We start from the raw sequence: 15606 nt of genomic DNA, 5'->3' as shown, positions 1-15606 counted from the left end.
TTGTAACTAAAATATTACTTTGATTTTATACGACATGTTTTCCTATATATGATTTGATTTAATATTATTTAATTTGCAGCAAAACATTTTGAATCACAAGATGAAGATGAATTAAGATGCATAGAAGTAAAATCTCCTTGTGGCACAAAAACAATTGAGTGGATCCCAAGAGTTGATGAATCATTCCTACCAAAGAAAGATATGGTGTTTGAAACATTAAATCATGGAATTCGGTTTTACCAAAAATATGCAAAGAAAGCAGGATTTGATTGCAGACTTGCATCAAATAAAATGATTGATGGTATTTTACAATACAAGTATGTGATATGTAGTAGGGCTGGTGAAGCAAATAAGAAAAATGTTGACACTTTGAATGGAGTAGAAGGCTTTAAAAAAAAACATCCAAGCGAAATGATGTCTTGCGAAGCAAAGATATGTTTCAAATTTATAAAAAATAGTGATTGGTTTTTCATTAATACATTTGTTGAAAAACACAACCATGAGCTCTACACAAACAGTACAATGCACATTTCAAAGTTGAAAAGAAAGTTGGATCATTATGACAAGACAATTATAACTTAGTTAAGCACATCAAATATAGGAGCAAGCAAAGCACATAACATGGTTACTGGTTTAAAGGGTGGTTACAGTAAACAAGGTGCAAAGAAAATCGACTACAATTTTTTTTCAAGAGACTTAAACTGCTATAAAGGATATACTGATGCAAATATGTTGATAAATCTTTTAACACAATGGCGTAAAAATGTGATTTCTTTTACTTTTCATTACTTGTTGGAGGATGATGAGCTAAGGGCACTGTTTTGGGCATATGCAATAGCAAAAAGAAATTTCAAAGAATTCTCTGATGTGGTATCATTTGATGCTACATACAAAACTGTAACAACGTAAATTTTCAAAACAATTTTTTTCAATTCAAAAATGTACTTTCATCCGTAAGTAAAAACATAACTCCAGCGTATCAATACCATCATAACAAATGTATTAAATCCCAAGATCAAATCATATCCAAATCCATCGGTGTGTACGAATCAAGCCGGCGCCCTCCCACGATCGTCACTAGTACCTGAAACACTTTACACATAAAACTGTAAGCATAAAACCTTAGTGAGTTCCCCAATATACCACTTACACACATACACCTTTCCAGGCCATGCTCTTCACGACCTTTCGGTACATGTGTCTCAGGGGACTTCCGTCCCGGTCCTAGTAGACCTTTCGGTCCTACTCATATCGACCTTCCGATCTATTACTCCCTGACCTTCCGGTCCACGCTATAATGCCTTCTGGCCCATATCATACATATCACATACATAACGCATACAGAACATGCAACGCGTAGCATACAATACATACATCTCATAGCATACAAGACCTTCCGGTCACACATAGGTACCTTTCCGGGTACAGTATAGTGAGAAGACTCACCTCGGATATCTCGATAAATCTCGAACTCGGGAATCCTGCTCTAACCTCCTCCTAATCATATAAGGTGGTTTCTCTAATCAGTAAAACTTTCAAAATCAGCATAAATCTCTTCCTAAGATCTCTCAGGAGGGTAAAAGACCATTTTACCCCTCCAATGGCCCAAAGGTCCAAACTTTGACTTAAACCCTATAAGTCAGCAAAAGTCAACCTACTGGGGTACGCGGCGCGTATCAGATCTATACGCTGAGCGTACCCGGTGGCTTCACATAATCGGGGTACGCAGCCCCTTACGCCGCGCGTACTGGGAGTACGCTCAGCTTAACTCCCAGCTTTATCCTCCTTTACAATCTAGTCTTAATCGGTTAAGCCACACGTCCAAATCATAGATCTGACCACTTCTAAGTCTCTTAATGCATAAAGTTGGTGACTTTAAGCCTTTGCATGGCTGAAAGAGTCACCATCACCCAAACCATTCCATAAACAACACTTTTGGGCTCCTACTTCTAGCATGACTCCAAAATAACGACCAAGATAGGATTTTTATGGATCAACTACCCTCAAAATACTGAAATGGGACAGATCTAGGTCCTTGGAATCCTTTTTGCTCATAAAGTCTCCACCTTTGGGACTTAAACCCTAGAAATGACTCATGAACACCAAATTAATTATCAAGGGAAAGTTTTGATCTTTTTACCTCTAAATGAAACTCCTCTCTCTGTAGATCTCAGATCCAAGTCCCGATTCAAGCCTTGATCTCCACAAGCACTTCTCCTTCTTCTTCTCTAACACACAAAAGCAAGATAGCTCAAATCACACACTCACAAGCTTTAGGACGTAGGAGCACTCTCTTAGGGTTTCTATCTGTGACAATGGAGGCTGAGGATAAGACTATAGCATCCCATTTATTGTGCACAACAATTAATTAGAGTTTTGAGTCTTGGCCGATTACGCCCAACGTAGTCCAATGTATGCCCATCGTACTCCATCGAGTCCGCATCCAAATAAGGCGCATGAGTACGCGCAGCATACTCTTCGGTACGTGCAGTGTACTCTTCAGTACGTGCAGTGTACTCGTCAGTACGCACAACGTACTCATTTGCTTCATTATTCCTTTTAAGGGCTAAATGCGACATCTTGGAAAAGACTAAGGGTTTGAGAGCTTACTTGAAATTTCGGGATGTTAAAATTCTCCCTCACTAGAACCAGACTTTGCCCTCGAAGTCTCATGCTGCAAACAACTCCGGATGCTGCTCCGACATCTCCGACTCCGGCTTCCAGGTCAGCTCGTACCCTCTCCGATGTTGCCACTGGACCTGCACTAGGGGCACTTCCTTGTTCCTCAGAACCTTGGTCTTTCGATCTACAATCGCAACGAGTCTCTCCAGGCAGTTCAGGATCGCATCCACCTGAATATCCTCCAGCGGTACCACTGCCGACTCGTCGGCTATACACTTCCTCAACTGTGACACGTGGAAGGTATCATGAATCTGCCCCAACACCGCGGGAAGCTCCAACCGATATGCTACCCTCCCTACCCTCGCGACTACCCTGAACGTACCAATATACCGGGGACCCAATTTGCCCCTCTTCCTGAATCGGATCACTCCTTTCCAAGGAGATACATTTAGGAGCACAAAATCTCCGACCTGGAAATCGATCTCGGATCGTCGCCTATCCGCATAAATCTTCTGGCGACTCTGAGCGGTCAACAACCTTTGTCTGACCTGCTGTATCTGCTCTGTCGTCTGAAGCACTATCTCTGTACTACCCATCACACGTTGCCCTACCTCACCCCATCAAATGAGAGTTCGACACCTCCTCCAATACAACAGCTCAAAGGGTGGCATTCCAATGCTTGAATGATGGCTGTTGTTATAGGAAAACTCAGCCAGGGGTAAATACGTGTCCCAACTCCCTCCGAAGTCCAATACACATGCCCGAAGCATGTCCTCGAGCGTCTGGATTGTCCGCTCGCTCTGCCCGTCAGTCTGTGGGTGGTATGCGGTACTAAAATGCAGCCTCGTACCCAATTCCTCATGAATTTTCTTCCAGAATCTGGAAGTGAAACGCACATCTCGATCTGAGATGATCGAGATCGGTACTCCATGACGCGATACCACCTCCCTCACATACAACTCTTCTAACCTCTTAGCAGAAGAGATCTCACTGATAGCAAGAAAGTGAGCGCTCTTCGTCAACCTATCCACAATCACCCAAATTACATCGACACCCCTAATAGTCCTCGACAATTTGGTGATAAAATCCATGGTAATCTGTTCCCACTTCCACTCGGGAATCTCCAGTGGCTGCAACTTACCATGCAGACGCTGGTGCTCGGCCTTAACCTTGTGACAGGTCAAGCACCTCTCTACGAACCATGCGATATCCCTCTTCATACATGGCCACCAATACTCTCTTTTCAGGTCCAAATACATCTTAGTGGCCCCGGAATGGATCGAGAACCTCTATCTATGCGCCTCCTCCATCAAGATGGTACACGTTCCGCCCACAAACGGTACTCAAACCCAACCCTAAAAGTTCATAAGTCCTCGAATATCGGTAACGAACTCCAATACCTGCCTGATCACCCGCTCCCTTTTATGGTTCTCCGGTCTCACGGCCTCCGCCTGGGCCCCTCGAATGGTGTCCAACACCGGAGTCATCACTGTCAATCTCATCCAAACATCTCGTAGCAGGGCACTCTCCGCCCTACGACTTAGGGCATCGGCTACAACATTAGCCTTGCCTGGGTGGTACAGGATCTCGCAGTCGTAATACTTTACCACATCCAACCATCTCCTCTGGCGCATATTCAGGTTGGGCTGATCCATCAAGTACTTCAATCTCTTGTGGTCCGTGTATATGGTACACTGAGCCCCATACAGATAGTGACGCCAGATCTTGAGAGCGAACACCACCGCCCCCAACTCCAGATCGTGGGTGGGATACCTCGTCTCATGAGGCGTCAGCTGCCTCGATGCATATGCTATCACATGACTCCTCGACATAAGCACCGCTCCTAACCCTGATATCGATGCATCACAGTACACCACGAAATCCTCCATCCCTTCCGGGAGAGCGAGCACCGGGGCTTCGCACAGTCTCTGGCGAAGTGTCTCGAAACAGGCCTGCTGCTCTGGGCCCCATGAAAAAGCAACACCCTTCCGGGTCAACCTGATGAGTGGCATGATGATCTTGGAGAAATCCCTGATAAATCTCCGATAATAGCCGGCCCATCCTAGAAAGCTCCTGATCTCAGTGGGCGATCTCGGTACCTCCCATCTCATAACCGCCTCAATCTTGGCCGGATCGACCAAAATCCCATTCTGGTTGACGAGATGCCCCAAGAACGGGACCTCTCGTAACCAGAACTCACACTTGGAGAATTTGGCATAAAGCCTCTCCAATCTCAGAACTCCAAGGATCTCCCTCAAATGCTCCTCTTGCTGTTCTGTAGATCTCGAATACACCATATATCATCAATGAACACGATCACCGACCGATCCAGCATCGGCCTGCACACCCTGTTCATGAGATCTATGAATGTTGCTGGTGCATTGGTGAGCCCCAAAGGCATCACCACGAACTCGTAATGCCCATAACGAGTCCTAAATGCCGTCTTCTTAATATCCTCATCACGCACCCTCATCTGGTGATATCCAGACCTCAAGTCTATCTTGGAGAACCAAGATGCTCCCTGCAACTACTCGAACAGATCATCGATCCTCGGTAGTGGATAACGGTTCTTGACCGTCAACTTGTTCAACTCTCGTTAATCAATGCACATCCGGTGCGAACCATCCTTTTTCTTGACAAAAAGGATCAGCGCTCCCGAAGGCGAGCTACTCGGTCGAATAAACCCCTTCCCCAGCAGCTTCTGAAGCTGCGAGGATAACTCCTGCATCTCTGGAGGCGCGAGGCGATAAGGCGCTGCTCCCAGAACCAAATCGATACGAAACTCCACTTGCCACTCGGGAGGCACACCCGACAATTCCTCGGGAAAAACATACGGGAACTCGAACACTATCAGAACCTCATCAAATGAACTTGGCCTCCCTGCAGCCACTCGCGTGTCCATCACGTAGGCTACAAACCCGCTGCAACCCTGCTGCAAACTCTGTCTCGACCTGACAGCCGAACAAAATGTTGACCCACATCGGGTTCCCTCGCCGTACACCGTAAGTACTCCCCAACTAGGGTCTCGTATCTTCACCAACTGACGCTCACAGTCTATAACAGCTCCAAATCGGCTTAACCAATCCATGCCCACTATAACACATACATCCCCCATCGCAATCGGGACCAGATCTATCGGGAACTCCACACCGAATATCTCAAGAATACATCCTTGAATCACATCCATAACATACACCGCTTGCTCGTCAGCTATAGAAACTCGCAGAGGTCGACTCAACGCCTCTCGTCGGATACTAATGTGCTGACTAAATGCCAAGGAAACAAATGACCGACTCGCACCCGAGTCAAATAACACCAAAGCAGGTACATAATTCACAAGAAAAGTACCTATGCATATCATCATATAAGCACAATATCTCAACTAAAAAATAAATAAAGAATACATACCAGCCACAACATCAGGCGCTACACGGACCTCCTCCACTGTCAACTGGAAAGCTCTCCCACGAGCCTTCGGTGCATCAGCCTTCACTAACCGAACCTCAGTAACCCTAGCAGCAGGCGCAGATCCCTGTGCTGACCCCTGGTGTAAATGCAAACACTCGACCTTCTGATGGCTAGTCTGGTTGCAATGAAAGAAAACCATAAATCCATTGGGGAAATCCTTGGCGATATGCCCCTCCTTGCCACATTTGTAGAAAGCACCCGATCGACAAACCCCCTCATGTCCCTTGCCGCACTTCCCACAAGTGCGGCCCTTCTGGCCTCCAGTCCTCGAATTAGCGGACTTGGTCCGCTTGGCTGCCGGCTGAGACTGAGCCGGCCGCCGATCCATCCTCTGAGACTTGGCCTCCTCCCTGGCCTGAGTCTCTAACTCAATCTCCCTCTTCCAGGCATTTTCCTGGAGCTCAGCAAATGTCCGGTACGTCGAGTTCGACATGAACTCCTGAATGTCTCTCCTTAGAACGCCCAAATACCAGCTCATACGTGCCTGCTCAGTAGACACCTGCTCATGGCAGAACATCGCCCTCTCATTAAACTTCCTCGTAATCACAGTGACCGAATCAGTACCCTGCTTGAGGGTCAAGAACTCCTGAACCAACCGTTCCCTCTCTATCGGGGGAACATACTCATCTATGAACATGGTGGTGAACCTCTCCCAGGTCACCTCTAAAATCTCTGCAACTGTAAAGCTTGCCGTCACGAACTTCCACCAGTCCTTCGCTCCCAAGTGAAGTTGGTTCAACACGAGCCGAACCCTCAGATGCTCTGGACATGAACACGTATAGAAGCATCCCTTAATATCAGCTATCCATCTCATTGCATCGATCGGATCCTGCGGCCCCTTCAACCTCAGGTGGCTTCGTGTTGCTGAATTCCCGAAACAACAATGAGTCACCTCCCTGAGGCCTGGCAGCAGCCACAGCTGCGGTTGCTGCAGCAGCAACAACCTCAGTCACCGCGACATACCGTTCGTCGAAAGTCTCAATCAGTGTGGTCTTGATAGACCCAAACATCTCCGGAATCTCGGCCCTGATCGCCGCCACCACCTCATCCTGGATCATCTGACGAAGCTCCTCGTCACTCACATTGCTCGCCTCAGGTCTGTGGCGTGTCCCAACCATGATGTCTCTGAAATATAACATAATAATATCAAAGAATCGCTTGAGCATGCTCGCACTCGATAACTCGACCCTACTTGTTCCTTAGTACCCAAAGGATTCTTACTTAGAGTGCGCACTGCTCCAGTGTCTTTGGTAGTACAGGCCCTTATACTACCGCCTACACCGCATCAGTATTCACCCTAAGTCCTCCTCCTTGGATCCTAAATCACAAGTACTCTATATCTCACTGGCATAGGCTACCCTTCGGTAGACCTCTTATCAGCCCCTCACTATTATCTACTTGCTCTCAATCATCACATAGCAACACATTCCTTCCTAGGCTAAGGCATCACAAAATCAGGCCACTCTAGTCCTAATATGAATACCTAGTCAACTCTAGCATGCATATCATATCATAACATATCTCGTAACACATAGTGTAAGGGTATTTTGGGAAACCATCGTTCGGGCACCGACTGATCGTACACACACTGCTCCGTTCTGTCTTCCTCAAAACCTTTTACTCTTTTAGAAAAATTGTTTATTTTATGAAAACTTTCTCAAATCCTCTGTTTGAGTTCAGATTCATCCAAAGATGCACCCGAATCCCTCAAACCAAGGCTCTGATACCAACTTGTAACAACGTAAATTTTCAAAACAAATTTTTTCATTTCAAAAATGTACTTTCATCCGTAAATAAAAACATAAATCCAATGTATCAATATCATCATAACAAATGTATCAAATCCCAAGATCAAATCATATCCAAATCCATCGGTGTGTGTACGAGTCAAGCCGGTGCCTTCCCGCGATCGTCACTAGTACCTGAAACACATTACACATAACAATGTAAGCATAAAAGCTTAGTGAGTTCCCTAATATAATCGTTACACAAATACGCCTTTCCAGGCCATACTCTTCACGACCTTCCGGTCCATGTGTCTCAGGGGACTTCCGACCCAGTCCCAGTAGACCTTCCGGTCCTACTCATATCGACCTTTCGGTCCATGACTCTCTGACCTTCCGGTCCACGTCATAATGCGTTCTGGCCCATATCATACATAGCATACATATCACATACATAACGCATACAAAACATGCAACGCGTAGCATACAATACATACATCTCATAGCATACAAGACCTTTTGGTCGCACATAGGTACCTTTCGGGGTACAATATAGTGAGAAGACTCACTTCGGATATCTCGATAAATCTCGAACTCAGGAATCCTGCTCTAACCTCCTCCTAATCATATAAGGTGGTTTCTCTAATCAGTAAAACTTTCAAAATTAGCATAAATCTCTTCCCAAGATCTCTCAGGAGGGTAAAAGACCATTTTACCCCTCCAATGGCCCAAAGGTCCAAACATTGATTTAACCCTAAAAGTCAGCAAAAGTCAACCTACTGGGGTATGCGGCGCATACCAGATCTGTACGCTGAGCGTACCCGGTGGTTTCACAGAATCGGGGTACGCAGCCCCTTACGCCGTGCGTAATGGGAGTACGCCCAGCGTAACTCCCAGCTTTCTCCTCCTTTACAATCTAGTCTTAATCGGTTAAGCCACACGTCCAAATCATAGATCTGACCACTTCTAAGTCTCTTAATGCATAAAGTTGGTGACTTTAAGCCTTTGCATGGCTGAAAGAGTCACCATCACCCAAACCATTCCATAAACAACACTTTTGGGCTCCTACTTCTAGCATGACTCCAAAGTAACGACACAAGATAGGATTTTTATGGATCAACTACCCTCAAAATACTGAAATGGGACAGATCTAGGTCCTTGGAACCCTTTTTGCTCATAAAGTCTCCACCTTTGGGACTTAAACCCTAGAAATGACTCATGAACACCAAATCAATTATCAAGGGAAAGTTTTGATCTTTTTACCTCTAAATGAAACTCCTCTCTCTGTAGATCTCAGATCCAAGTCCTGATTCAAGCCTTGATCTCCACAAGCACTTGTCCTTCTTCTTCTCTAACACACAAAAGCAAGATAGCTCAAATCACACACTTACAAGCTTTAGGATGTAGGAATACTCTCTTAGGGTTTCTCTCTGTGATAATGGAGGCTGAGGATAAGACTATAGCATCCCATTTATAATGCATAACAATTAATTAGGGTTTTGAGTCTGGGCCGATATCGCCCACTGTAGTCCAATGTACGCCCAACGTACTCCATCGAGTTCGCGTCCAAATAAGGCACATGAGTACGCCCAGCGTACTCTTCAGTACACCTTGCATACTCATTTGCTTCATTATTCGTTTTAAGGGCTAAATGCGACATCTTGGAAAAGACTAAGGGTTTGAGAGCTTACTTGAAATTTCGGGATGTTACAAAACAAACAAGTAAGCAATACTTAATTTCTTTAATATTTATATATTAAAATATTTGCATTTAGTATTTATGTTAAATATTTTAATTATTTTCAGATATAATATGATCTTTGTTCCATTTACTGCAAATGATAACCACAAAAGACGTGTCACAATTGGTGCTGGTTTTCTAGCTAAAGAAACAACAAAATTCTATACATGGCTTCTAAAATGCTTTCTCAATTGCATTGATAGGCAACCTAATGTTGTGGTCACTGATCAAGATTCAGCTATGGCTAAAGCTAAAGAAAGCGTTTTTAATGAATCAAATCATCGTCTTTGAATGTGGCACATTGGAAAGAAATTAACAGATAAGGTAAATTGTATTATAATGTTTAAATAAGTTTTCATTTATAATATGACTTATAATTTGATTAAAAACTTTTTTTATTGTCCCATTCTGATGACATGGCCTTAAATAGATTATGTGTCCAGGTTAAGTTGGGTGTGTCTCGTTCTTCTTCTCCAAAAGCTGCAATCTCATTCTTCTGCTTCTTCTTTTAAAATTTTGCCTCGTTGACATGCCATTTACCATCAGATATCATGCCATTCGCTCTGTAGTTATCACTCGTTGTCCTTCTCGGTCTTGTTGCCATCGGATCTTCTGCACTTCTCGCTACTTCAGGCCTCGTTGTAGCTATGTAGGCAGGTAATTGCTAAGGCACATTCTTACACGTTAGTTTCACATGTTGTTAGACAAATTGTATCTTATTAATTATAAATCATATCATAATCGTTTGTTTGTTCATCAATAGGGGATTGGAATTTTGATTATTTCAGTTTTCTATTTTCGTTAGGATAGTATAGAATCCCTCATGCACTTCCTTAATTCCCCTATATCTTTCAATTCATAAACTTGTTTCTCTACATATGATTTTTTTGAACCAGAAGGGTAAGCTAAACACTAATAATGGAGAAGCTTTAATTTTCAGTTGTAATAATGGTAAAGTGCCTGGTGATGTTTCCTTTTTTGCAAAACTTGCTTATCTTTTGAAACCAAATTGTAAGAAATTAGGATTTTGCTAATGTAGAGTCTAGATTCAAAATCAATAGAGTAATGCCCCATTTATTTGCAAATACTCTAAAGCATGGTATTTAAAATATTCAGAACATAATAATACTTAAGTTCTTATATTCTTAGAGACACAAGAAGTGATTAAACCAACACTCACAACTTATTAAATGTAATACTTTTAAGTTTTATGCAACTAATTTGGAAGATCAATTTCATATGGTTGATGGCGGGATAGCAACTGATGTGCCTATTATTCGTACAAAGCTCAAACCAAGAAAGCCATCTGAAAGGATTATTAAGATCAAGCTCCGAAACCTAGTTTTTGATAAGGATGGAGGTGGATCTAAACAGGACAAACCTGTTAATTTAGAACAATTTATTTATGAACTGGAATGGGACAAAACTCTAGCCGTTTGTTATGTTTTTTTTGATACTTGGAACTTAGTATTCCTAGCTTTTTGTAATGTATGTCCTCTTTTAACATGTTTATATTCTTGCTGTGTTGTTAATGGAGTGGTATAACTGTTCTATATGTTGCATTGTGTATTCTTGTCCTATTTTTTGTTTATCACACCAAGGGCAAAATAGTCAAATGCATGTAATCTATTATTCCCATTTTTTTTTGTCTTGCATTGTGTATTCTGTCCCATTTTATGGTATGCTAAAGACCTAAACCAAGAGAAAAATGGTCATCTCCTTTCTGTTTTTATTTTCCACATCAGGGGCAATATGGGAATTTTTTCTGTTTTTATTTTTCTTTTCTGTGAACCGATTCTGTTTGCAGTTGGGCAAAATCCTCAAATTGTACTCAAGTTTTCGTTTGTAGGTAGCATCATATCAGAGTTGTACATACCAAAAAAGATAAAAACTCCATACATGTGGTGACAAAAGAAACTGACAATTACACTTAAAAATCAATTTAATTTGCATAAGATCTTATACCAATATGTTTTAAAATGCATGTAGTGTAATTTTTCATCTTTTAAGTTAATTGTTGTTTAATTTATTAATTGATACATCAATTCATCTTTCCAGACCTATAATGACAACAAAGTGACAACTATACCCTTGAAAAATCCATAAACAAGACTTCATGGTCCAAGTCTGATGTTTGAAGTATTAGAATATATGGGTTCTAAACTTCATGGTTTCTGCTCCTTTGCTTTTGGTAGTTGCTGCTGCTTTGTCTCTTTTCGGTTGATTTTCCATATTTTGGAGTTGACGATTTTCCATATAGGTAATTGAAGGAATTGTAGACTAGGAGTTTAGGAATATGTAATATATAATTAGTTGAATCGATTGGAAGCATTAATCGAAGCATTAGAACCTAAATCGATGGGTCTGATCATCATTTTTTAGTTGATACTAGTTTACCCGCCAATCTCCAAGTCGGCGATCCAAACTCCAACTGGCCATCCCAAACGCCAAATTGGCGACCACAATTACGAATTGGACCTAGTCCGGTCGGTACAAACACGTTCTAATAATCAATTTTGCCAGGGATAGTGAAGTCGGCAATATTGTTCTAACTGTCGATTGCATGTTCTTGAAGAAGGAGATTAGGAAGAAATGTAAGTCGCATTGGATATTGTTAACCGGTTAACTATCAAAACCTGATGAAAGAAATAAGCTAGGCGGTCTCAAAATAAAAGTGGTTTAAATGGACCTAAAAATACTAGAATGGTTTTTTTAAGCATGGACGAATAATAGATAGGTTTTTTTTGTGGTTTTCCCTGATTCATATGTAAATCACATGTGATTTACATGTGTATCACAACTAATTCGTATGTAATTCACTTGTAATTTGCATGTGAATTACATATGATTCATATGTGAATCACATGTGATTTACATGTGATTCACTTCTGATTTACATGTGAATCACTATATACTTGATAATGTATTAGGGAAGAGAATCAAGTTGTATAAAGGGGAAAAATATGAAAAGAAAACATACTTTAAAGCCAACTTTGTATTGTCACCAAAAGTGGAGTCGATCACCTGTGTTATTATAATACTAAAACAACATTCACATGTGAACATTAAATATCATGTTTTCTATTTATATATTAAATGTAACTTTTTCTTTTGTAGGTTTCAGCAAAAATAATAAATGAGACTAACTTTAGAAAAAGATTGCAAGGTCTAATTTGGAATTCTTGTATTGATCCAGATACATTTGAAGAAAGGTGGAAGTATCTAACAAAAAGATATAAACTAGAAGATAAAAATGGCCGAAAGCGATGTATAATATTCGAACAAGTTGGATTCTGGCTTATTTTAAAGACACTGCACTGTCAGGGCTGATGAGGACAACATCAAGATCAGAGAGTGTAAATAGTTTCTTCAAAAGATTCATGTCAAAAGATTCAAATCTAATTATGTTCATGTGCAAATTTCAATCTGCAATGGATGAGAAAAGAAATCTTCAATCAACAAATGACTTTAATTGCAAAAATAAAAGCCACCAATTCAAACAAATCTTCAATTTAAAGTACAAGCATCAAAGTTCTACACACATAATATATTCAAATTATTTCAAAAAGAAGTAGAAGATTCTTTCTGGACATGCTCAGCCACACCATATGAGAGAGTTCAAGATCATAAAACATACTTTATTATTGAGCAAATAGTGGATGAAGATATCAAAAAAGAAGTGTATTCTTCAACAAAAATTCATATATTTTAAAAGTCACAACAGAAAACAATTTCAATACCAAGTATGTATGTTATTAAATAACTTTATTTATGAATGAAATTCATATGTGAATTACATGTTATTTAATCTGATATATAATTTATTCATTTGTGAATCACATACGATTTACTTGTCAAGCACATATAAATTGCAGGTAATTCACATGTGAATTACATGTTATTTAGATGTGCATCACATGTGAATTATATGTGAATTACATATGAATCACATGTAATTCATATGATTTACATGTGAATCACATGTAAATAAGATGTGATTTACATGTGAATCACATGTAAATCATATGTGAATTACCTATGATTAAAATCTGAATTTAATTTGATGAACAATTAATTCAGTTGTTATTAAAATGAAAAATGTTATTTGATTAAGTTATGAAAAAGAATGTAATTAACATGTAATTAACTGATTAATATAGTATAAATTTAAATGATTAAAATAGTATAAATTTAAATGAAAAACAATATAATTAACATGTGTCTTGTATAAATATTTTCCAGGTTAAGATATTTCCAAATGAAGAAATATATAAATGTACTTGCCTGGTATTCGAACAATATGGAATTTTATGTAGGCATATACTATGTGTTATGAAATCAAATTTTGTAAAAAATATACCATCAAAGTATATGTTGAGAAGATGGCAGAAAAGTATAATAATACCTGAGGATTTGATAAAAAGTCATGGTATTGCTGTCAATATTAGTGGATGTGAAAGAATGATACAAGATGCATATTCTATAGTCACAGAATGTATTTATGTTACTGGACATGATGCTGAAGCAATGACTCAATTTCTTCAATGGAAAAAAGAAATTATAACAAAAGTTGAATCAAATCCACCAAAGAAAGATAATTTTACAAAAAAGCAAAAGTTGGATTCAATTATTGGAGTATCAAAGCCAAATGCACCCAAAATAAAGAATCCAAAAGATATTACATACAAAGGATGGGCAATAGGAAAGAGAGTTAAGAGTTAGAGAGAAATATCAATGGAAAATGTTGGGAAGAATTCAAGATTTTGTTGTTATTGTGAAAAGAAAATCACTCCAAATGAAAAGCATGACAGAAGAAATTGTCCAAAAAAATTGAAGATGAATTAAGAAAGAACCAAGAAGCAGAAAAAAACAATATGAGACACAAGTAATACTTTTTATTCTAGTTAATAATTTTTTTTTTCAAAATTTTAAGATATATTGATAACAATAATATTTTATTAACCTATTTTATAATTTTACTTTTAGGCTACATTCAATGCGCCATATGGAAATTAGCCACTAGCTTTAGATATGACATTGGATGGGAAAAGGTCAAATGTGGGTCAATGGAGGGGCAAATAGGGAGACATTGGGCTTGAAATTGTTACACTGGAATTTATAAAGAAAACAAATGCAATTGATATTGTGGATATGCATCTCAAAGGTGGTGAGAATTTTAAAATATATTATTTTTTGTAAAGAATACACATTGAATGTGGATATGCATCTCAAAGGTAATATTAATCACATATTTTTGTCAGATGTGAATTATATATGAATTGATTGTAGATAATATATAAATAACATGTGATTCTTATCTTAATTATATATTGAATAAGATGTTAATTAAAAAAGAATATTAAATGATTTACTTTTCCATAGATATGTTTGATTCACATATGAATAATATGTGTTTGAAATATTTCAAACAAATTATGATTCACATTCACATCTGAATCAAATATGTCATTCATATATGATTCAAAAGTAACACATGAATAACATCTAATTGGCATTCACATTTACATTCACGTATGAATAAAATATGTGATTAATAAAATATCTCATTCATACAAATTTCTATTTCAAAATACAACATTTTTGAATATCATAATTTCACTGCCTTCTTTTTAACAACATATGCTCTGATCAATTATGTATATAAGTAAAATATGTTAATGATCATATACGATTGACCAAATTTATTTTTAATAATCATAAATAATTTAGAAATACATACTCATTTTTACCTTGTTCAAGATTAGATGCTTATTAAACATTTTTTTAGTTCTTCTTTATCAACATTATTTCCATCCACACCTGAATATAATTAAAAAAATTTATTAATAATTTGTAATAATCAAATATATATTATTCATAAATATGTCATATAACTTACACCCTTTAAATATTGTCCTTGTTTGTCTTTCACAGGCGCATTTTTGTGTTTCTATAGTTTTTTGTTATCTTTAACTACAACCTTTTCAGGATCCTTTACTTTCTTATCATTTGTTTCCTGCATTTCAACATCTTTTCCTCCTGCTGCAGTTT

At 39.2% G+C, this 15606-nt stretch overlaps 1 protein-coding gene across 1 annotated transcript; it reads left to right on the top strand.

The window, feature by feature from the left end:
* The first annotated feature begins 621 nt into the window (after positions 1-621).
* LOC145098910 (protein FAR1-RELATED SEQUENCE 5-like) lies at positions 622-14654 on the top strand. The gene is made up of 6 exons (XM_079036500.1): positions 622-905; positions 9621-9816; positions 10452-10566; positions 10784-10989; positions 13798-14272; positions 14542-14654. The coding sequence occupies exons 1-6, from the start codon at positions 622-624 to the stop codon at positions 14652-14654; spliced, it is 1389 nt and encodes a 462-aa protein (XP_078892626.1).
* Positions 14655-15606: the final 952 nt, after the last annotated feature.

The sequence above is a fragment of the Lactuca serriola genome, chromosome 4 (assembly GCF_051521515.1).
Source record: "Lactuca serriola cultivar US96UC23 chromosome 4, Lser_US96UC23_V15, whole genome shotgun sequence".
NCBI lineage: Eukaryota > Viridiplantae > Streptophyta > Magnoliopsida > Asterales > Asteraceae > Lactuca > Lactuca serriola.
This window is presented reverse-complemented; position numbering and strand designations above follow the sequence as displayed.

Coding starts and splice junctions, on each gene's coding strand:
- LOC145098910 (XM_079036500.1), top strand. CDS start 622: ATGGTTACTGGTTTAAAGGGTGGTTACAGTAAACAAGGTGCAAAGAAA. Junction 9,817..10,451: donor TGGCTAAAGCTAAAGAAAGC/GTTTTTAATGAA, acceptor TTTTTGAACCAG/AAGGGTAAGCTAAACACTAA. Junction 14,273..14,541: donor AATAGGAAAGAGAGTTAAGA/GTTAGAGAGAAA, acceptor TTTTACTTTTAG/GCTACATTCAATGCGCCATA.